Below are 23918 nucleotides of genomic sequence, written 5' to 3' on the forward strand. Positions count from 1 at the left end.
TAATAGAGAATTAATACTACTCTTCAACAACAACCATTCTTCTGAAAATCACTGAAACTTATGAATCAATTCCACCACTTCAATGTTGACACTCGATGTACTGTCTGGTTCATGAGTGACTAACTTCCGTGACATTTCTTCATGTCTTGACTTTGATAATCTTGATTTTCTTCAGATTAAATCCCTGTAATTATTTGATACCTTGACGAGATCTCTGTCACTTGATTAAATCCACAATCTTGATTTATATCACTGAGGCTTGATCAATTTCTTGAACTTCTTCCAGTGAATTAATTCCTCAATGCTCTTTTAAAGCATAATTCTCCAATATTTTTTTTAAAAAAATTCTGAATAAAAATTTCATGTTTAAAGTTTTATTCAATTTTTTTAAAAAAAAACATTATGAAACTATACTTTATACAAGTCTCTAAATACGTGCAAATAGTAAACATATAGAATCTCACGGGACGGAGGTAGTACTGTTTATCGAATATCACAGATATACCTTCAATCAGCATAGGTAAACTGTCTTCATTAATCTATTTAAGATTAATCAGCTATGAAGCTATGCATAGGGGTCATTTTGCATTCTTATAATTGTCATGGAGAGATGATGAAGATGATATATTCCATTTATATGATCGCGGACTGTTGAAATTTGTATTGTGATTAAATCAAAATGTTCCTTGTATGTGTTTGTGAGGATCTGTAAAAAATATTGTACTCTCCACACAGATATTTGAAATTGAAGTACTTTCTGACTTTTAAGTCATGACTTGTGCCGAAGTCAAGCTACGATAAGTGGCTCCATTAATGACACAGTCAATCTACAAGTTCTGGAGGATGACGAATTTATGGTACACCTTCTATTTCCCGCTTATGTTTTGTTGACAAAATTATTATCTGAGGGCATAATGATCAATATAACTAAAGTGCAAATTTGTGTTAGGAAACATAATAAATGAAACTGAATAAATATTAAATATTAAATCAGTTACATATCTGGATCAAGGTTGTTAAGTCGACAAGTCGAGCCCGAGTATCGTGAAATTGACTAGTCGACAAGTCACCCCACTAGTCGTAAAAAGTCGTAAATAGTCGACAATATCCTATTTAAAGTAATTATAATATATAATATAAGTAAATATACTTCAAAATTATAGTTCAAATAAAAACTAATAGATAATAAGTTCAAATAGCCAAAGTAAAACATCTCTAATCAAATAAAAACATAACTAAAAAGTCAAATCAACTAAACAAACACAATCATGTATCATAATCATCCATCTCAGAATCATCTCCATCCCCATCTCCATCTCCTCCTTGAGTATTCTCCTCGGGTGGGACACCATAATCATCTTCCACTTCCTCATCATCGAAAGGAATATTATCCTTATCTTCATCTTCCACATCAATCTGATCTTGTGTCGAACTAGTGTTTCATCGAGTATAGGTTAGAGTGGAACCACCTCTAGCTCTCCTCGAAAAATTACGTCCCTCAAGTGATTCAGATGCAGCTGAAGCTATATCCACCGCTTCCCAAAACCTATCCTCAATGTCAACCCACTCATTAGCCCATTCCAAGTCCTCAAACAAAAGTGGATCAAATTTCTTTCATAACTCACGCTTTTTTTTAATCTTGAATCAATCTTCTGGTTGTATTGTACATACACCAAGTCATTCAAACGTTAATGTTCCAACCTATTCTTGTACTTCGTATGTATCTAAATTAATTAAATGTAATTAGGCCAACAATAGAAATAGTTGTAAATTGGCAATAAACACTTTAAAAGAGAGGAGGCACTTACAAACTCAAATGTACTCCAACTGCGTTCACAGCCAGAAGATGATGCATATAAACCAACAATACGCTTAGCAAATGATTAAAGCTCAATTGCACGGCCTCCATATGCATCCCACCAATCAACTAATATATAAACAAGAATAACACAAAATAAGCATTCTTTTTTAATGAAATTCACAAAGTTTTGAAATGAACTTACGAGGACTTTTTGACTTTCTATGCTCAATTGCCATCTCCCTTGCAAAGCCTTCCCGAGTATTTTTGTAGGCATCCGCATAATTACTTATTTTCTTCCTTGTATCCCTATCCTTGACCATCTTCTCAAGTACATCATTGAAATATTCTCTAAGTCGCGAGGCATAGTTAGGATCATTTTCAAGAAGGTCAAAGCATCTCCCGGGATTAAGAAACAAAGAAGCTCCATGTAATGGTTTTCCCATTTGAATATTCCAACGATCATCAATGATTTTCACCAATTTGTTCCGGATTGCCATTTTTCCACTTCCAAATTTCTTCTTGACTTCGGCTTTTGCATAATCAATAGCAGCTGCAATTTTAGCCAAAACAGGCCTTTTATCACCATCAGCAATGCGCAACACCTGAAGAAGTGATAGTGATGCATCCACGTAATCTCCAACATTACTCCAAAAGACGGACGAGAGAACAGTGTCACAGACTTTCCTTCCGTTTTCTGATTTTGATAACTTTGACATGGTCCAGTCCGACCCACGAAATAAGAAACACAATGGTTCTTGTTTTTTGCAAACTATCCAATGTAAGAAAAGCAGTGGTAAACCTAGTAGCTTCGGTCCTCACCAAATCCCTCCCATTAGTTTTCTCCCTCATAGCATCAAGGACACGCCCATGCCTATATATAAATGTAGCGCATCTTCTTGCTTGATTAATAACCTTCTTAAATGCTGGAATTTTGCCAATGTCCTCCAACATCAAATCAACACAATGTGCAACACATGGAGTTCAAAATAAAGTAGGCAACACAATGTGCCCCATTGTCTGTCACAACTTGCACAACATTTTCTCACAAATTTCCTTTATCTTGCTTTCAAGCAAGTTTGCCAGCATTTGTGGCATTTGTGCATCATGTGATTCTCTTGAAGCATTAACCGAACCCAAAAAGAAAGTGCCTTATTCGCAAGGAAGTTTATGAGACTTCTTCCTCGCTTATCGGTCCACCCATCGGACATAAGAGTACAACCATATTTATTCCAAGCCTTTTCATGCTTTTCTTTCAATTTTTCAGTTTCGTCCTTCGCATTTTTAAGTAGAGGAACCCTCAATTCATGATATATTGGAAGCTTTAAACCCGGGCCATATTGGCCTATGGACTCAACCATCACCTCATAACTTCTAGAGTTCGCCGCATTGAAAGGAATCCCACATTCATAGAAAAAATTTGCAATATGCATATGGGCCCTTTCTTTTTCTTCCGAAGTTCTTAGGCGGTTCTCCAAAGTGATTTGACTTGCCCCTTTTCTATGCCTATCTTCCACAACCTGTTCTGGGGTCTTCATTAACATAGAAGCTACTGAGTTGCTGCTCACTACCGACAGTTTTTTGAAGTTAGATGGCTGGGCAACAGCCCTCCCTTTATTTCCAACAGCAGATTTTGAACTTGGAAGAGTATTTGATGTTGCGGTTGATGGAATTTCCTGAACAACATCATCGTCACTGTCCTCTTCAAAATTCTGCACATTTTTCTTACTCCTCTTCTTCTTATTTTGAACAAAGTCATTTATTATATCTTTGGTTGTTTTGGGACATTTAACAATATCCGGATAACCACCAATCAAATGTTGTTTAAACCGATTAATTTCCCCCTGATTTGAATTCCCGCATAGAATATATTTAACATCTTTGTACAAGCAGGACTAATGCAAAATCAAACTGGTCCAAAGAATGGACAATGGGCTACAAGTTAAATTTATGTGGTCCATGCTGTAGAAAGTTTATAATAGGAGGCATCCTGTAAACCCAGAAATTCAACAATTATTAAGTTATTATATATATATATACAATTATTAAGTTATTATCAAAAAAATATATTAATATTACCATGTGTTGCTTTTAGAATAAAGTCTGTTGATCATCATCGCATATAAGCTTGCAGGAGCTTCCGGGAAGACAGAGTAAAATATCTTCTCCATATCTAGCCACAATGGATATCCATGCTATTTTAAATAGAAACAAAAGAAAACCATATCCATTAAATGAAGTTTTTAAATAACTCTATATGTTATTGTGCAAAATATTTTGCTTACCAGCTTATGCTCGTATCCACATCGGTGAAGTTGTCGTATAGATTCTGTTGATGAATACGACATCGTATTTCGATTGTCATAATAATATAATGGTTGTAGCTTGAAAGCTAAAGTTGATTGCTCAGCTGTTTCTATCCTTGTCCAGAAGTCTATAGGAATTGCTTTTTTAGAGGTATCACTGGTAAGTTGATCATAGAAACACTTATTCTGGTCTCTGTATTCTCCTAATTTCCTAATAAAGTCGTATCTATCTGTAGCAGTCCAAACCACTGGACAATGTGTAATTAGGAATGATCCATCTCTGAAAAAAGATATCTAGTATAAAGTATAAACAAAGATAATAACTAGATGATATAACTGCATAATAACAACAAAATTTGTTAGTCATTGATAATATCTAACCTACAATTAGCTTCTAGGAATGCTCTATACAGTGCAACTCCACCATTACGAAATACGATTAGTAATACATTAATAGGTATGATGATTGAATACAAATATAGTTAGCAGTCCTTTGAAGCTTATCTATTATGCAAGACATTTTTATTGTTTTTTTTGTCGGGAGACATTTTTTATTGTTGGCATATCTATTTTCTGTAATAGAAAGAATTTTGTTTGTATTATGATCAATGGAGGGTGGATGGGAGGGAGGGAGAGAGAGGGGGGGAGAGAGAGGGGGGGGAGAGGGAGGGGCTATCCAATCAAATGTTACAGGAAAAATGATGGAACCTGTGTCCGAACTAGGTCCCGGGTAAACCCATCAGTGTCCAAACCCACAAGTCCTTGATCAACTTTTTCTGAATATCGACTTCACTGGAAAAAGGAAATTTACAAAGAAGATATACAAGTATCTTAAGATAAAGGAGAAACTTCAAAGCTCTATGCTAATCCCTTGTGTATATGTGGAATGGGTCAAGTTAAATGCTTTATGTGTGCAGTTAAAGATATAGCCATTTAAAAAACTAAACATAGCCATTTTGCGATATCAAATTCATTCTTTAATATCGTCTTCGAACTCTTTTGGTTTTCTCACACAAACATGAAGTACCTATAAGGACGCACCTTAAAGATTCACCATTGTATTTGTAATTTCCATTGCACTCCACATATCTCTCACATAATTTATCAAATAGCTCCCTTTCATGATTCCCTGATACTTTAGAATCCAACACCATTTTCTTCAGTTCCCAAAGGTCATCCCGGACCCCTTGATCACACTCAGTAGCTTCAAGAGTACAAGTCTTGTAATTTATATAAAAAGCTAACGTGTATATATATATGTGTGTGTGTGTGGGTGATAAATAATTAATTCTGATGTATGCCTATATAAATACCTTTCACAGCAGGGAATGCAAATATTGGACGGTTAGCAGAGATGCGTATCCCTGCTCTTATGTTCCCAAAATAATTCCCATCTTGATGAAACATTCCCATGGCAGAAAAAAGAGAACTATATAGAACAAAGTGATAAATCATACACATCTCATAAATTTGTAAAGAACACAATTTACCATTTATATAATAAATACACATTTTCTAACCGGAAAAACGAAGTCAAATCTTCTTTGCTCGAAGTTTGATGCCAAACATCAAATGTTAAAGTTGAAACTTGTTCTATTAAAAGACAAGGTATATCTACTCTCAGCATGATCGGTTCTTTTATTTGTATTGATCCTATGCATAAAAATGGTCGATGAATTAATGCTTTTAAAGGTGAGACGCAACAAGTCCTAGCCACATTCAAAGGAGCTAATGCAGAGAGGCTATCGAGTCGTCTCCTCATTGTAGAAGCTGTTTCTGTAAATTGAAAAGTCAAAAAGGAAACTTTTCTGCCAGTTTCTTCCTGGCCAATAATATCATACAGTTTTCCGTGATATAAATTGAGAAGATGTGGATCGGATGGATTGTTCTCATCAATTCTATAGCAATCTGATGACATAATGATGTTTTCAGTCATTTTATGATCTTGACATAATAAGAGTTCGGTGGTGAAACTATGATTGTCCGCCATCATAATTATAACCTAAGGAATTAAAAAATAAGTAATAATCATATTAGTAACTACAATCTATATAAAAACAAACTTATGTCTCAAATATCTAAATATCAAAATTACAAACATTTGATAGTCATGGAAGCCTTGAAGTAAACTAGATAATTAGGTTAAGATTATGTTTGCTTAACGGCAAAGGGAGGAGGTTAGAATATGTTTAACACGTTTCCACAAGTATAGGAAGAACACACTTCTGCTGGGGTTGACGTACTAACCAGCATTAGTTATATGTACCTCTAGACCTACATACTAATTCGTAGGCCGTAAAGCTAAAAAGTGAGAGGACAACATGTTAGTAAACATTATTTCATCAACATTAGACTAGCATACTCGTATAAAGTGCATTTGAGCTCAATGTGGGCAAACAACTTGATGATGTCTGGGAGCAATTAAAGTAGAAGGTAGTAGTTAACAAAGAACTACTCTGGTGTCTCTTTTAAACTGTAGAGAGGTTTGGTAAGTTTACATTCAGAATTAGAAGAACAATAAAATGATGATAGCCTTCACTTGTTTTGGTGGAAACCATCAGGCACAGGTTTTACTTTCAATCTGTCCGCAGTACCATCATCTGTAAACAGTTCTAATTGTTGTTTTTTTGTTTGTAATGATGCCAGGTCTTTGGTTGGCTAGAAGACATATTTGACAATCAAGCTCAGTTATATCTTTGTAGGCATATTTGACAAGGCCGTGTAAATTTGTTAAATAGCGGGAGAGTTTGTATTGTTTTTCCAGAAGACTTATTTGACAATTAAGCTCAGGTATATCTATTGAAATTATGCAAGGCTGTGTATATATAATTTTTTGAAGAATGTGCTCTGTCAATCTTCTCGTTTTGGTTTAGAGTGTGCATAATAACTTGTATCCAGAATCAACACACATTTAATGATCCTAAATTAAACAATACACATATCATCAAAGTACTTAATCGACCACAGCACACCTCGAAGATACAGAATCATGAAAACTGAAGCACACATATCTGCAGCTCAAGGAGCAAGTAGAGTTTAGACTTTAGAGAGATGAATAGGTTCGACGCAGGGATCATATATTGATTAAAATAAATTGATCAATAAGAGGGATAAGACCTCAATGTAGCAATTCTACAAATTATAAAAAGGCCTTTTTCTTAAATTGGTGAGAAAGTAACAATTTTGTAAAACTAACCTCCAAAGAACTGCGGAGCCAATTCTCTTAGATGCAGAGGAGTTTGGAGAGTGCAGCAGCAGTAATGAGAGGGAGGAGTTGAAAAGGAGGGCTATTGCTATTGGAATAGTATGTAAATTGTATTAATGAGCCTTTTTATTTATATATAAAGATTAATTAGAGTGGGTACAATTATGGGATCATAATTTTATGAATCTAGATACTTGTATAAATTCTAGTCAACTGTCGAGTTGGTAATAGATACTACTCTACTAGTAGATAGACAGTTTGAAGTACACTTGTAATTGGTTGGATAGAATAAAAAAAACCACATGGGCATATCAATCTCCGCCCTCTTTGATTTTTCATCAACAACCCAAAAGCTAACCACAATATTGTTTGCCAACAAGAATAACCCATTTGTTTGTATTCTGAGTTGTTTATAAATTGCAAGTGAAAGATAAATCTGGTGAAAAAAGTGTTTTTTTTTACGTTACCATCAGATTTCACTATTCTACCTTTTCGATGTTGCTTATTTAATAGACCTACTTCTTTATTAATGTACATTCTTACTGAATTAATCTTAGCATATATATAAACACTGCAAACTTACTACTTAATCAGACTGCCCAGGCAGCTCAAGAATCTCTCAACCTTGTGCTGCTGCTGCTCCTACTCCTACTACTACCAGTCCCCACCACCACCACTACCGCTACTACCACCACCATTTCCAACTTTTTGATCCTTTTAGTGCCCGGATATCCAATACTCGATTAAAATTCTTAAAAAAATGATGTTTTCTTATTTTCTGGAGAAATATGATTTTTACTATTATCCTTTTTTTTTTAAATTGGGTGAAATACTGGAATGCGTATTCGAGCATATCAGTGGTATCTTTGAGATACCCAGTAGAGAAAACCCTAGTGTTCACTTGCCATCATTGAGTTTGGAACCCTGAACACACTGCCGGTTACTATCAATTTCAAAAATTGTGAAAATTTAGATTATTTTGAACTTATAATTCAGTTGATTCGCCAAAAACTGCCCTTGAAAACAAGGGTCTTGATAACTCCGGTGAGCGTGCGGCTCCGTCCGACGGCGTTCCTGGACCTTCAGTGCGGGGGTGAGGTGTAACTGCTGTTTGGGCGCCTGCAAAACAACACCGGAAGGGGGGTTTGGCTCCCACGGCGCCTCCGGTGTGAGAATAAGAGCAGGCTTTGGAGAAGAAGAAGGTGTATGTAAGTAATGTAAAGGCTGCTGTGTGTTTGTGTGTGGATGAGTATATGTGATGGCTGCTGTGTGTTTTGAGTGTATGAGAAAGTGTGAGTGTGCAAGAGTAAATATTTTTCCCCCCTAAACCCTTCAGCCTTGGGGGTATATATAGCCCCAAGGTAGGGTTTAGGGGTAGTTACCTCTAAATCTGGGCCGTTGGATCTTGGGACCAGAGGACGCCTGGCTTGGGTGGATTGCTTACACGTGTCCAGGGGAGGACCACCTTCAGAGTGTCCTAACGGCCTCTGACACGCGTCGTGCTTGTCTGGTGTGTTGGTTGTTGATAGCTGTCATAGTCACGTGCCCACGTACCCTTACTTGGCGGGTTGCGGGATGTGAGTGCTGAGACCCCCCTCATGGTGGCCTTGGCCCCAATCCGGATCCGGGTATGCAGGTGGATCCGGATCCGGACAATAGGATAGATCCGGATCCGGGTATGCAGGCGGATCCGGATCCGGGCAATAGGATAGGCCCGGGCCTGAGAGAGGGGGGTCTTGGTAGGTTAGTTGAGCTTGTATTCCTTTAGTCCAGGTTGACGCATATCCGGGTCTCTTACACCCTATCATTTTCCCCCCACTCCCTTGTGTAGATTTTCTGGATGAGGGAGTAGAGTAGGGTTGCATATTTGGCTTAGGAAAAAAATTTCCGCTCCTCGTTGCCCCCAATCCGGATCTGGTGTAGTAGATGCCAATCCGGATTAAGGTATAGTAGTTGCTTTAGAAAATTTTCCGCTCCTGGTTGCCCCCCAATCCGGATCCGGTGTAGTAGATGCCAATCCGGATTAAGGTATAGTAGATGCTTTAGAGAATTTTCTGCTCCTGGTTGCCCCCCAATCCGGATCTGGTGTAATGAATACCAATCCGGATTGATATGTTCCTGTGTAGGCTTATATGATCCGGGTAGGAAGCTTTAGGTCCTGTGAATTTTTTGGAATTTATAACGTTTCTGCTCAATTCCCCCCAATAATTTGAAAATTTTACAGTTACGTTCCTTGAAAATAGGCCCCTAATGATGATGGGGTTTAATTTACATTTATATGTGTGTAATTACACACATGTATATATATATTTTCTTTCTTCTTTTTTTTTTAAACCGATCCTTGAACCAGTAGGGTCCTGCCACGTGGCAGGAGCAGTTTTTTCATCCCTGGGCCTATAAAAGGATGGGCCTCCACCTCTTTTCTTTTTTATTCTCACAAAAGAAACTCAACAGTCCTTTGTTTTTCTCTTATCTCTCTCGCTTTTCTGTAAATCACCGTGTTTGTGGTTGATTCTTCCGCCGTATCTCGCCGGTCTCGTCATTAATCCTCCATTAACTTGTAAGATCTTCACTTGCTTTTTTTTTTGCTTTATTCCTCTGTTTTTCTTTTCGATTTTGTTTTTATTTCCTCCGAGTTTTTGTATGCCTTGATTTTGCTTTTTCATCCGCACATAAGTAGTAGAAATCATGATTTTTGGCTTCGTTTTTGTTGCTTGTTGGTGCTTGTTTCGTGTTTTTATGCTTAGATCTGTAGGTTTTCGTTGTGTTTTGGTTTGATTTTGAGTTTTTGGGCTCGATTTTTCTGGGTTTTCTTTGTTTGTTCTTCGTGTTCTTGAGAGAATATAATTGTGTGTATGTGTAAAAGTTGTGTTTTTTGGTTTTTGATTCTCAAAGTTGCTGTTTTTGGGTGAGGGTTTTGGTTTTGATCCGGGTAGGGGTTATAAGACCCGGATATGGTTTAGTCTATTTGTGTTGAATTGTATTCTTTAGGATTTGTAGTTTATTTTTGGTTAATATGGGTCCGGGTTCCGGCTACATATGTGTGTTTTTAAGTTTTTGCTGCTATGGATCCGGATCCGGGTATTTGCCGACAGGATCCGGGTTCACGGTTGCTTGGTTTTTCGGTTGTAGTTAACATGATCTGGATCGTTGATGTTTTTTTGGGTTGGACTTGCATTGGTGGTCCGGATCATTAGGTTATGCTGATACTAACATAACACACTTGATCCGGACCTCTTAGCCAAACAATTAAAATATGTAGGGACCAGACTAACTGACCTTCATTTTAATAGGTATATGATCCGGATCAAGGAGCGGGCTAGAAAAGTCTATAACTGCTACCCAAACTTTTCTGGAGAGGAGAGTGACCCGAATTTATCTGGTAGAGAACAGATCCGGGTAGAGATGGTTAAGAAAGCTTCTGTTTCCGTCGAGATAATCTCAAAGTTCAGGTATAAAAGAATGCCTGGGGGCTCAGTTCCCTTCACGCCCGAGGGGTACTGGATAGATGTTAAGTATCACTTTGTTGAAAAGCCGACCGAGATCGAAAACGAGGTCTATTATAGCCGGGTTAGATATGATAGACAGCCCGACGGTCACCCCGGGGTATATAACCAGGAAGCTCTCGAGAGGATGTTTGCTGAGTTTCCTATAAGCCGGGATCACTATCAGTTGAAGGACTCGTTCTCCGAGGCTGATCCGGGTGAGATGAACGAGGCGGTCCGGGTTGCTCTCCAGTTGACCCCAGATATTGAGTGGAGATGGCCAGAACCCCATGAGAGGATTTATCATCGTCCGGAAGATGGTTTTGTCCCGGTCTGGATGGAACATCTCAGATCCGGGTGGAGCCCCCGGTGCCATATGTTCATAAAGCACCTCTGCAAGCACGTGTACAGGATATCCCCGATGCAAATCACTCCGAATGGGATAAAGTCGATGACCTGGTTCATCGCTTGCTGCAATAAATCCAGATTCTTGCCCACCTTGAAGCTCTTCCACCAGATTTTCTCTCTCTCTAAGTCGAGTCAGAAACCTTTTTATGAGATCAGGTTCCGGGCCTCGGAGTGTGGTTATAGCCCGGGTAGAGCCAAGCCAATAATGCACCAGTCTTCTTTGAAGTACTGGAATGGGGAGATCATTCTCCTGAAGGGATTTGACTTGGCTTACCTCCCTTATTTCACGATCGAGGGAGTTCAGACTAAGATCAACCCGGCTGTGCTTGAAGACCGGGCTGTTACCCAGATCAGATGTTTCGGTGATTCTCTCGAGTTTCAGCCGACTCGGGACACATTCATGAACCATAAGCTGCTTTTTAATCTCGGTTGTAAGTTTTCCTTTAATTTATTATGCTCCTGATCCGAATTCCTCTTCCCTCTTCCCTCCTGGGGACCCGGGTCATGCTTCCTTTTTTCTTTTTGATTGTGGATAAGATGCTTGCCCTTGATCCAGATCTCTTTCACTTAGCTTGATGATCCGGATCAAGGTCCAGTTTGCTTTTAACTTGTTTGTATGTTTTTTGCCTTTGATCCGGATCTCCTTCATCCAGCTTGATGATCCGGATCAAGGTCCAGTTTGCTTATCTGTTTGCATAAGTTTTTTGCCTTCAATTCGGAATTTGATCTCCCTTTGTTTCATTTCCACAGGTCTGCCTCATTTCAACCGCAATTTCCTGAAAATCATGTCTTCTTCTGCATATGCTGTTGCTTTCAACACCCTCAGGCTGGCCTTTAAGGCAAGCAAGGGAGCCCCTGGTCCCAGATCTGGCTCAGCAGATATTGAGGGAGGGGCCGAGTCCTCCGTCCCTCAGAACATCCCGGATCCGGGCCACGAGTCTGAGCCCGAGGTCCAGGAGATTCCGGGCGGTGATGACCCCCCTAGGAAGAAAACAAAATCTGTTCCGACCAAGCCACCCCGGGGCAAAGCTGTGGTTTCCAACCGGGTTTTATGTGATTTGAAAGGCAGAGGGCCCGATGGAGAGGCCGTGAAGATAGGTACCAAATCTCTAATCGACCTAGCCGGGTTCATGTCCAGTATCCCCTCCGAAGATGATTGGGAGGAGGTAGAGGGGTACAGCATGGCGGCTGCCTTGAAGAGGGTTACAGGTTAATGGGGGCAGGTGATTTCTGAACTTTTGAGTTCTTAGTTCCGGATTATGCCCTCCAATTCATTTTTTGCTTTGCTCATAAATATGTTTTTTTTTGTTTCTCAGCTTGGGAGTGCAATATCCATTTGCTCCGATGTTGCTTTTACTGAGCTCAAGGAGGCCAACAACCGGACTAAAGCCGAGAAGATACTTTCCGATTCCTTGAGGGGAGAGCTGGAGGAGGCCCGGGAGGGATTCCGTGTGGTGGAGTCCGGGTTGAATGAGAAGCTGAAGGATTCTGAGACCCGGGCTGAGGGGATGGCCAAAGAAGTGGAGAGGCTCAAGGCCGAGCTTGCTGCTAAAGAAAATTTGAACAAGGAGGCTATCATTGCTGAATTCAAGGCTAGCGATGTTTATGACTTCGAGGTTGCTCAGGCCGGGGTTCCCGAGGTTCGTAGGTCCTGGGTCGTTGCTGAGCGCCACATAAAGATCGACCCCTTGGCATCCTGGGAGAGCTTCATCCAGGAATTCCTTGCTGCAAAGGCTGCAGTTGAGCAGGGTCAAGGGGAACCGGAACCCTATGATGGTCCGATCCCCAACTTCCTCTAGATCCGGAACAGCTTTGCAAAGCTTCTCGGGCCCAGCCCATGTAATTTCATTTTCTAAGATTTCCCATTATCGTACATTGATTTGAACTATTTGTAATATTTGGATTTGTTCCGGATTGAAGGCAATCCGGATCCTGCTTTGTACTTGTACTTTCTCGTTGCCTTGTACTTTCCTTCAATTGTGGAAAATATTTGCTTTTCTTCAACCTGTACTTTTTATTTTTATGAGCGATCCGGATCCTGGCTCTATTGCACAAATGATCCTGATCCGGATTGTGGTTATGGCCTTCGATCCGGATGGGTGTGATATCCGGATTGATCCGGGTATGAAGTCGTATCCAGATTTGTTCTTGAAATTGCTTTCAATCCGGGTATGATACCCACCCGGGTTGAAGTATTGTTTTTGCTTTATATATTTGGGGTAATATAAGTGAATAATGGTTGTTTCTAACCCGGATTCGAATGTTTATCCGGGTTGATTTTGCTTTCAAATTTGCTTTAGATCCGGTTTTAAATCCTATCCGGTTTGATGTTTGCTTTTTTGCTTTATGTACTTGAAAAAATATGTGCGTAATGGTTGCTTGCAACCCGGATCTGAATGCTTGTCCGGGTTGATTTTGCTTTGGAATTTGCTTTCGATCCGGGTATAATACCCACCCGGGTTGAAGTATTATTTTATGCTTTATGTACTTAGAAAATATAAGTGCATAATGGTTGCTTGCAACCCGGATCTGAATGCTTGTCCGGGTTGATTTTGCTTTGAAATTTGCTTTCAATCCAAGTATAATACCTACCCGGGTTGAAGTATTGCTTTATGTACTTAGAAAATATAAGTGCATAATGGTTGCTTGCAACCCAGATCTGAATGCTTATCCGGGTATGTCTAATTGGTGATTGCTCCATTTACTTAGAAATTTTCTAAGCAAATAGGGGTTGCCTTTATTTTTGCTTCCAACCCGGGTAAGGTAACGTACCCGGGTTGTTTTTTGCTTCTATAACTGGTAATTTAAAAGTAATAATTTTCTAAGAATGGAAAATTCTTTTCATTGATTTGCAAATTTTTTCATACAAAATTCAGGATCATAGATTGGTTGCTTGCCATAGGCTACAAGTTCTGGTTGCTTTTGGTTGCTTTTTCTACTGGTAAAACTTTCTGAGCCTGAGTCCATGCCATGTATTTGGTACTTCAGATTCATCCATGTTCATGAGCTTGTATGTTCCTGGCCTTATAACTTCCTTGACTTTGTATGGGCCTTCCCACTTTGGCATTAGCTTTCCAGTGTTGGTGGGGTCTGAAGCTTCCGTATCTCGAAGGACCAGGTCTCCAACTTGAAAGTTTTTGACCCGGGACTTCTTGCTGAAGTGCTCTCTTGTTTTCTGCTTATACTTTTCCATTCTTGCCACTGCATGGTCTCGGACTTCATCAATTAGCTCAATATTCGTTCTGAGCCCCTCCTTATTTGCTATCTCGTCAAAGTTGATTGCTCGATGGGAGGGGGATCCTACTTCAATTGGTAGCATGGCTTCAGTTCCATAAGCCAGCTTGAAGGGGGTTTCTCCTGTGCTTGTTCTGGGGCTTGTTCTGTATGCCCAAATTACATTAGGCAATTCTTCTGGCCATTTGGTTTTGCTTTCCTTGAGTGTCTTCTCTATCCCCCTGAGAAGTATTCTATTTGTTACTTCAACTTGGCCATTCCCTTGAGGGTAGGCTACATATGACTTCTTGTGCCGGATACCCCGTTCTTTAAGGTAGGATTCGAATTCTGAACCAACGAATTGCGGACCATTATCTGAGACCAGTATTCTCGGGATCCCGAACCTCATCAGAATGTTATCCATGAACTTGATGCAGTCTTGTTGGTTTATTGTTCTCATTGCCTTTGCCTCTACCCATTTTGTCATATAATCAATTGAGACTAGTAAGTACCTGAGGTCTCCTCTGGCCCTGGGAAAGGGTCCCATGATATCAATGCCCCATACAGCAAATGGGATTGGTGACAAGACTGAAGAAGGTAGGACTGGGCTCATCCGTGTCACATTGCTGAAGAGTTGGCATTCCTTGCATTTTTTCACAAAGTCTATTGAATCCTGGTGAATAGTAGGCCAGTAGTACCCCTGCCTTATGATTTTATGAGCTAGTGCTTTTGCGGACATGTGGTCCCCGCAGATTCCTTCGTGAACTTCCATGAGGCAGTACTGTGCCTCTCCTGGGCCTATGCACTTGAGGATTGGGGAGGAGAAGGTCCGACGATAGAGTATACCCTCTTCAATGAAGAATTTTGAAGCTTTTGCCTTTAACCTTTTTGCCTTCCCTTTATCCTCCGGGAGCTCTCCCTTCTCCAAGTAATTAATGAATGGAGTCATCCAATGTGGACTGTTGTCTATTTCCATGACTTCTTCAGACTCTGTGCTCGGTTTCTGTAATTCTTTGAAGTAGACGGAGCAATCCAAATCTGATGAATTTTGAACAAGCTTAGATAGTGTACCAGCTTCTGAATTTTCCACTCTGCAGATTTGGATGACTTGTATTTTTGGTATCAAGGCGAGGTAGCTTTGGACCAGAGCCTGGTACTTGGCTAGCACTGGATCCTTGGCTATGTACTCGACATTTGTTTGCTTTACGACGATCTGGGAGTCGCTGTAGATTTTGAGATTCTGGATCCTGAGTGTTCTTGCTAGCTTCAATCCTGCAATCAAGGCCTCGTACTCTGCTTGGTTGTTTGTTGCTGAGAAGCTAAAAGAGATTGCTGTTTGAACTGTGAACCCTTCGGGGCTCTTTAGGATGAGCCCGGCTCCCGATCTTTCATTGGTTGAAGAACCATCTACTTTGAGGGCCCAGGCTTCTGTTTCTTGATCTATGTTTCTCTCAGGGTCAATGCTCATGGGCACGGGCTCTTCTTCTGGGAAATTGCATTCTATGATGAAATCAGCTAGAGCCTGGGCTTTGATTGCTGTCCTAGGAGTGAAACTCATATTGAACTGACTTAGCTCAACTTCCCAATTTACCAACCTCCTTGAGACATCTGGCTTGTGTATTATCTTCCTTAATGGTTGATTGGTTACAACTCGTATCTCCCTTCCCTGGAAGTAGTGTCTGAGCTTCCTGGATGCTGTGACTAAGGCAAAAGCAAACTTTTCTAGCCTCGGGTACCGGGTTTCTGCGTCTTTTAGTACCTGGCTCACATAATAAACTGGTTGCTGTTTGCCATTCTCTTCCCTGATCAAGGCTGCTCCAACTGCTAGGGCCCCTGCTGACAGGTAAAGGGATAGGGGTTCCCCGGATTGAGCTTTGGTTAACACAGGGGGTTGAGAAAGGTACCTTTTTATTTCTTCAAATGCGCTTTGGCATTCCGGGCTCCAATTAACTTCTCTCTTGTTGGTTGCTCCTTTTAACAGGTCAAAGAAGGGTAGGCATTTTTCAGCTAGCTTGGAGATGAATCTTCTGAGTGCAGCTAGTGACCCTGCTAGCTTCTGCACATCTTTTTGTGTTCTGGGGGCCTTCATCTCTTGGATTGCCTTTATCTTTTCTGGGTTGGCCTCAATCCCTCGGTTACTTATCATGAACCCATGGAATTTTCCTGCCCCTACTCCGAATGTACATTTTTCTGGATTGATCCTGAGTGAGTATTTTCTCAAGTTGTCGAAGCATTCTCTTAGGTCTCCTATGTGCCCGGGGATGCTTGTGGACTTTGCAATCATGTCGTCCACATAGGATTCCAGGTTCCTTCCAATCTGGTCCTTGAAGATTTTATTCATTGCCCTTTGATATGTTGTTCCCGCCTTAGTCAATCCGAACGGCAGCATTACATAGGCATAGACCGCCCTGTGGGTGATGAAGGCTGTCTTTAGAATGTCTCTGGGATTCATCTTGATCTGGTTGTACCCCGAGTAGGCATCCATGAAACTTAGCATCACGTGCCCAGAAGTCGCATCGATCAATTGATCAATGTTTGGCAAGGGGTAGGGGTCTTTGGGGCATGTGCTGTTCAGGTCTGTGTAATCGATACACATTCTCCATTTTCCGTTTGCTTTTTTCACCATCACTACATTTTCCAGCCATTCCGGGTACTTGACTTCGCATATTATTCCAGCTTTCAGTAGTTTCTCAATTTCTTCATCGATTGCTTTCTGCCTTTCTGGGGCAAAATTTCTTCTCTTTTGCTTGACTGGCTTCCTCTCTGGGTTGATGTCCAAGCTATGCATCGCTATGGATTCATCCAACCCAGGCATGTCTTTCGGGGTCCAGGCGAATATATCAGAGTACCCTCAGAGTAACGATACTAGGTTTTTTCTGAAATTAGCCTCGAGCCCGGATCCTATCTTTATCTTTTTGGAAGGATCGCTTGTATTGATTAGAATTGTTTCTGTTTCAATAGCGGCCTCTATCTTGGATTGATCCGTATTTGATACCATCTTCTGGATCCGAGCCTCTGTGTTCTTTTTCATATAAATTTGAGCCTGGGCTGTCATCTCTTTATTTTTTCTTTCTCCAATTTTTTCTGGGTTGGTTGCTTGCACAGTAGGGTTGGTTTGGCCAAGGCCTAGGCTCAATTCAATCCCTTCTGTGACTTGGTTGCTTTTTTGCTCTTCTGAGCTTGGTTTGGTTGCTTTCGGATTTGAGAGGGACTCTATGACCTGAACTTCTTTCCTCGCATCGTCCCTTGAGTGGGGGTGATGTTTCTTAATACTTTGTTGTTTCTGGAGTACCACGACCTTTCTCTTGTTGTCTTGGTGGGTTTCAGCCATTACCAGAGCCTGGCTATAACATCTTTCAGCTACCTCATAGTCTCCCTTGATTTCTCCTACCCCGGTTGGAGTTGGGAATTTGATTTTCAAATGTGATATGGAGGTGATTGCTTGGATCCTGGTCAAGGCCGAGCGCCCGATTATGCCGTTGTAGGATGAAGGAGTATTGATCACGTAGAACTTTATCACATGGGTAACTTGGTTTGAGCCCGATCCAAATACGACAGGCAAGTATAAAGTTCCCTGGATCGGGACCAAGTTGTTCCACAGAGGGTCCTCTTGGCATTCATTGGAGCGTACGCTCCCAAGCTTCATCCTTTCCACAGTATGCTTGAAGAGTATGTTTACTGAGGATCCATTATCGATCAACATCCTTCTTACTTCGTTGTCAAAGATATCAAGTGTTACAACCAAGGCTTCGTTGTGATTTGGGTTGACTCCTTCATAATCCTTGATGCTGAATGAGATCATCATCTCCGGGTAGGATTGAATGGAGAACACTTCATCTCCTGAGCCTGGGCTCCTAGGGGGGGGGTACGAACCTCCTAGGACCACATTCACCACATTCTTACCTTTCCTTTGTCTTTCTTCCCTATGATTTTTCTCCCTTGAGATGTATTGATTCAGGTTGCCTTTCTTGACTTGATCTTCAATGAAGTATTTTAAAGAGAGACAATTTTCAGTCTTGTGTCCATGGGTTTCATGGTAGTCACACTGCCTGTTGTAAGGCCTGCTCTCTGGCGGAGTCTGCATTGGCTTTGGGGGATAGTAGAATGGATTTCCCTAGATTTCCTTCAGTATCTCTTCCCGGGTCCTGTTTAGTGGTGTCCACTCTGGCTCTTGCCTAGGCTCCCTTGCCTGCCTAGGTGGACCGGGATCACTTTTGGATTCTGTTTTAGGGCCCAATCTTTGGAATATTGGTGTGTTTTGTACAACATTTGTTTGCTGGGTTTGGTTGCTTTGTTTGAACTTTTTCTCCTGATGGTAACCCCCTTTCGATCGGTCATCAGAAGATTTGTTCCTGTTTCCTCCATTCCGAGTCATTCTCATCGCTTGGAGAACATCTGTTTCTTTTATGAACCGGGCTGCCTAGAATAAGCCGCGGCCAGGCTTTGGGGCTCTTTGTTTATCAACTCCACAATATACCTCTCATTGTGTTCTGGATCCAGGTTTCTTCGAAATATGCTTAGAGCCTCCCTTTCATCGAGATTCGAAACTTTGTTGATGGCTTCCTGGAACCTCCGCTTATAGGCTGAGAGTGCTTCGTTATCATACTGGCGGATTGTCTCCAGGTGGCATATGTGCATTTCATGTGTTTTATTGGCTCTGAATCTTCTAAGGAAGGCTTCTCTGAATTCTTTCCAGGAGTGGATGCTTCTTGATGGGATTCTGCTGAACCATCTTTGAGCCCCCTTTGAGAGTCGAGGCGAAGAATCTGGATTTCGTCAAGTCATTGTAATAGTATATCTGAGCTATTGTGAATATGTTGAGTACTTGATGATTACATAAACAAAACATCTAAGTAGATTTTACTTAGTGAAATAATGTAGCACTCGACGGATAAGAATTATAGTCCCGACGGATAACTCATTATAGTCCCGACGGATGATTAACTTATTATCCATCGAGTGAGTAGCTTATGTAATAATAAGTTTGTAGCACAGTGTTGTATGCACCTTTGTATAGAATCTGGAGTAGCATATAAGTCATGTTGACTTTAACTAGATATGCAGAATAGGTTGATTAACTGTACATAAGCCACGTCTTGTAATTCTGTATAAGTGAAATGAAGTCAAGTGCCAAAATAGCTACCAACGGATGATTAACAAAGCTTCGACGGATGATCAAATGACTATCAACGGATGTTTAACATAGCAGTCGACGGATGATCAATTAAGTCATCGACGGATGATCTGAAAGTCGACAGATGATCATATCAAGATTCAAACATCAGTTGAACAGTGAAAGCTGACACACAACCGTTGAGTTGGATACAAGTACACTGTGGAAGCCCATTAACTGGGTAATAGAGGACGAAAAGCAGAAAATATCAAGACTGTTAGATTTTATATTTGTTCAGTTCTTTTGACTTTGTAATCTTGGTAATATATAAACCAAGAGAGTAGCAAATAGAAAAATAACTGAGATATCTAAGAAACAACAACAGAGAAATCTTTGTAAGCACTATCTTTAGCATTTCCTGTGTTCTTAGCAGTTCTATTTGTGTAAGCAGCTGTGAGCATTTCTGCACACAGAGTCCTCTCGATATATTAAATATATCTCTGGTGGAATTATTTAAATCCACCAGAAAGTTTTTAAAGACTCTTGTTTTTAATTACTTGTGTTTTGATTCATTCAAATTTACATTCCGCATTGTGCTAATCAAAACAAATATATCCATAATCGAGTTGAACATTTTTATTTCAAGAAAAAGGTTCAAGAATTCCATTCAACCCCCTTCTGTAATTCTTGCTATATTGTTAAGGGACTAACAATTGGTATCAGAGCAGGCTCTTAATCTACAAAGAGTTTAAAGATCAAAACAATTCAGCAAGATGAACAAGAAAGATGTTAGAGTCAAGATTCCTTTTCTTGATAAAGATAATTACCATCATTGGAAGGTAAAGATGCATCTTCATATGCTTTCTCAAGATGAGGCCTATGTGGACTGGATAGAAAGAGGCCCTCATGTTCCAATGAGAGCTGCAACAGGAAATAAACCATCTGTTCCAAAGCCAAGGCATGAATGGTCTGATCCTGATATTGAACAAGTCAGGAAAGATTAAAGGCCATGAACATTCTGTTCAATGGTGTTGATGCAGACATGTTTGATAACATCATCAACTGCAAGACTGCCAAGGAAGTTTGGGACATAATACAGATAATCTGTGATGGTACTGAGCAAGTATGAGAAAATAAAATGCAGCTCCTGATTCAGCAATATGAGCATTTTTATAATGGAGAAAGTGAGTCACTCACTGACATTTTTAGTAGATTCCAAAAACTACTAAATGCTCTTAAATTGCATGGAAGAGTCTATCAGACTAAAGACTCCAATCTGAAATTTCTCAGATCTCTTCCAAAGGAATGGAAACCAATGACAGTCTCATTGAGAAACTCACAAGATTATAAGGAGTTTACTTTGGAGAGACTGTATGGCATTCTGAAGACCTATGAGCTTGAAATAGAGCAGGATGAAAGAATGGAGAGAGGAAAGAAGAAAGGAGGATCCATTGCACGTGGCTGAACTGGAAAAGGAGAAGGAAGTGAAGATGGAAGCTGTGGAATCAACTTCAAAGGCCTGTGAAAGCAAGGGTAAAGGGCTAGCTGCAGAAAGTGAAGATTCATTGAGCCAAGATGACATGGAGGACATTGATGAGCACCTAGCATTCCTTTCAAGAAGATTTTCCAAGCTCAAGTTCAAGAAGAACTTTGGAGCTGCCAAGCCAAATAGAAACATGGTGGATAAATCAAAATTCAAGTGTTTCAAATGTGGCTTGGCAGGGCATTTTGCAAATGAGTGTAGAAAGTCAGATTCCAGTAAGAAAAGATTTGAGTCTGTGGATTATAAGCAAAAATACTTTGATCTACTCAAACAGAAGGAAAGGGCTTTTATTACACAAGAGAATGACTGGGCAGCTGATGGTTTGGATGAAGATGAGGATGTCAGCTATGTCAATCTAGCCCTTATGGCCAAGTCTGATGAAACAGAGACAAGTTCCTCAAGCAATCAGGTAATCACTACAAACCTTGCACATTTATCTAAAGCTGAGTTCAATGATGCAATAAATGACATGTCTACAGAATTGTGTCATTTGCGTGTTACACTTAAGTCCCTCACTAAAGAAAATGCTAAAATCAAAGAAAACAACTTGTTTTTTAGTGAGAGGAATAATGTGCTTGAGTCTCAGTTTGTTGAGTTTGAGAAACTAAAAATTGAGTGTAGAATTGCCAAGGAGGAATTAACTGAGTCCTTGAAAAAGGAAGAAATTTTAAAGAAGCAGCTCGATCGTGAACAGGAGGTGATTAAAGCATGGAAAACATCCAGAGATGTTCATGCTCAAATCACCAAGGTTCAAGGAATTGAGTCTTTTTATGATGAAGCCTGGAAAAAGAATAAGGAGAAACTAGAACCTATTTTGGTAGATGGATTGCTGACAGATGTAGACTCGACGGATGATGAGGACTATCTGTCGGATAACAAAAAGTGTTATCCGTCGAATGATAAAAATCCTCATTCGTCGGCTGTGAGCAAACCCATTAGCAAAGCCAAATTAACCAAGCTAAATGAAAAGTATGGGTCTGTTTCCAAGAACTTTGTTTCAGGAGAGTCAAGTCAAGCCAAGAAAGGGAAGAAGGCTAATGTTGGTCACATGACTGTCAAACAGTTAAGTGACAAACTTGAAAAGATAGAGGTAAAAACAGAGACTAAAAGGAAAAACAATAGGAATGGTAAAGTAGGGATTAACAAACATAATAACTACACACCTGACAAATATGCTCCTAGAAAAATCTGTGTCAAGTGTGGTAATGTAAATCATTTGTCTGTTAATTGCAAATCTGCCATGCCTACTCCCATGTCTGTTCAGCCTTAATTCTCTAACATGTCCCATGCCTGTTAATGCTATGGCTACACAGAACATGAGTGCACAGTTTGCTAACATGCCATTTGCACCTAATCCATATTATGCTGCATATAATATGCCTCAAATGCCATTTAGCATGCCTTACTGGAATAACATGTTTGTACCAAGCATGCCATTTCCTGTTAGCCATAACATGCATGATAATTCTGTTGCATCTAGTGGTTTCAAAGGCCCAACCCAAATGACTAAGGAAGAATATGAAATTCCTAAGTCAAATGAGTTAAGACCTAAGAAACAGAAGAAGAAAGCTAACAAGGCAGGACCCAAGGAAACTTGGGTACCAAAATCAACTTGATTTGATTTTGATGTGTGTAGGGAAACAGAAGGAATCTTTGGTACTTGGATAGTGGTTGTTTAAGACACATGACTGGTGATTCTACCCTGCTCACAGAGTTTGAAGAGAGAGCTGGCCCAAGTATCACTTTTGGAGATGACAGCAAAGGTTATACTGTGGGATATGGCTTGATTTCAAAGGACAATGTCATCATTGAAGAGGTTGCCTTAGTGGATGGTCTCAAACACAATCTGTTGAGTATCAGCCAGCTTTGTGATAAAGGCAACTCAGTAACCTTCAACAAAGAAACCTGTGTTGTGATTAATAATCAAAACAACAAAGTGGTTCTCACTGGTGTGAGAAGAGGAAATGTGTATCTAGCTAACTTCAACTCAACTAAAGCAGAATCAGTAACTTGTCTTCTTAGTAAAGCAAGTCAAGATGAAAGTTGGCTATGGCACAAGAAGCTATCCCATTTGAACTTCAAGACCATGAATGAGCTGGTAAAGAAAGAGCTAGTTAGAGGCATTCCTATGATGGAGTTTATAAAGGATGGACTGTGTGATGCCTGCCAAAAAGGGAAGCAGATTAAAGCATCATTCAGGAAGAAACTTGATTCAGCAATTGAAGAGCCTCTACAACTGCTTCACATAGATTTGTTTGGACCAGTCAATATATTGTCAATCTCAAAGAAAAGATTTTGCCTAGTAATTGTAGATTATTTCTCAAAGTTCTCTTGGACCTATTTCCTAAAGTCCAAGGATGAAGCTAGTGAAATCATCATCAATCACATAAGGCAAGTTAACAATCATCCTGATTTCAAAGTTAGAAGAATCAGGAGTGATAATGGAACTGAGTTCAAGAACTATGTTATGAGAGCATTTTGTGAGGAAAATGGAATCTTGCATGAGTTCTCAGCAGCAAGGACTCCACAACAGAATGGAGTAGTGGAAAGAAAGAATAGATCTCTTATTGAAGCTGCAAGGACAATGCTTGAAGAATCAAAACTACCAAAATACTTCTGGCCTGAAGCTGTAAACACTGCATGCTACACTCAGAACATCTCTCTGATTAATCAAGCAAGATGCATGACACCTTATCAATTGTTCAAGAACAAGAAGCCAACTCTGAACTTTCTTCATGTCTTTGGCTGTAAATGCTATATTCTGAGAAATCAACCTGATCAAAATGGGAAGTTTGATACTAAAGCAGATAAAGCGATTTTTGTTGGATATATTGTTGGTAAAGCATA

General features: G+C 40.1%; 2 protein-coding genes across 4 annotated transcripts; both read right to left on the bottom strand.

Annotated features, from left to right (window-relative positions):
* Positions 1 to 1207: 1207 nt before the first annotated feature.
* Positions 1208 to 2634, bottom strand: LOC141707449 (uncharacterized). Of its 2 annotated transcripts, XR_012569055.1 has the most exons (3): positions 2004 to 2634; positions 1809 to 1927; positions 1208 to 1724 (listed from the first exon to the last, which is right to left on the bottom strand). XR_012569055.1 is itself a non-coding variant. In XM_074510623.1 (2 exons), exons 1-2 carry the CDS (start codon positions 2515 to 2517, stop codon positions 1884 to 1886), a joined length of 558 nt encoding a protein of 185 aa, XP_074366724.1. In that variant the 5' UTR covers positions 2518 to 2634; the 3' UTR covers positions 1735 to 1883. The 2 variants fall into 2 exon arrangements, 1 of the variants encoding a protein (XP_074366724.1); XM_074510623.1 differs by lacking the exon at positions 1208 to 1724 and having other exon boundaries at positions 1735 to 1927.
* A 147-nt stretch (positions 2635 to 2781) lies between these two features.
* LOC141707448 (uncharacterized) lies at positions 2782 to 7467 on the bottom strand. 2 transcript variants are annotated; one of them, XM_074510621.1, is made up of 7 exons: positions 7301 to 7467; positions 5625 to 6106; positions 5418 to 5533; positions 5146 to 5308; positions 4084 to 4384; positions 3878 to 3993; positions 2782 to 3788 (listed from the first exon to the last, which is right to left on the bottom strand). In XM_074510621.1, exons 2-7 carry the CDS (start codon positions 6095 to 6097, stop codon positions 3734 to 3736), a joined length of 1224 nt encoding a protein of 407 aa, XP_074366722.1. In that variant the 5' UTR covers positions 6098 to 6106; positions 7301 to 7467; the 3' UTR covers positions 2782 to 3733. The 2 variants fall into 2 exon arrangements, with proteins under 2 accessions (XP_074366722.1, XP_074366723.1); XM_074510622.1 differs by lacking the exon at positions 5625 to 6106 and having other exon boundaries at positions 7301 to 7462.
* Positions 7468 to 23918: the final 16451 nt, after the last annotated feature.

The sequence above is a fragment of the Apium graveolens genome, chromosome 2, assembly GCF_009905375.1.
Source record: "Apium graveolens cultivar Ventura chromosome 2, ASM990537v1, whole genome shotgun sequence".
NCBI lineage: Eukaryota > Viridiplantae > Streptophyta > Magnoliopsida > Apiales > Apiaceae > Apium > Apium graveolens.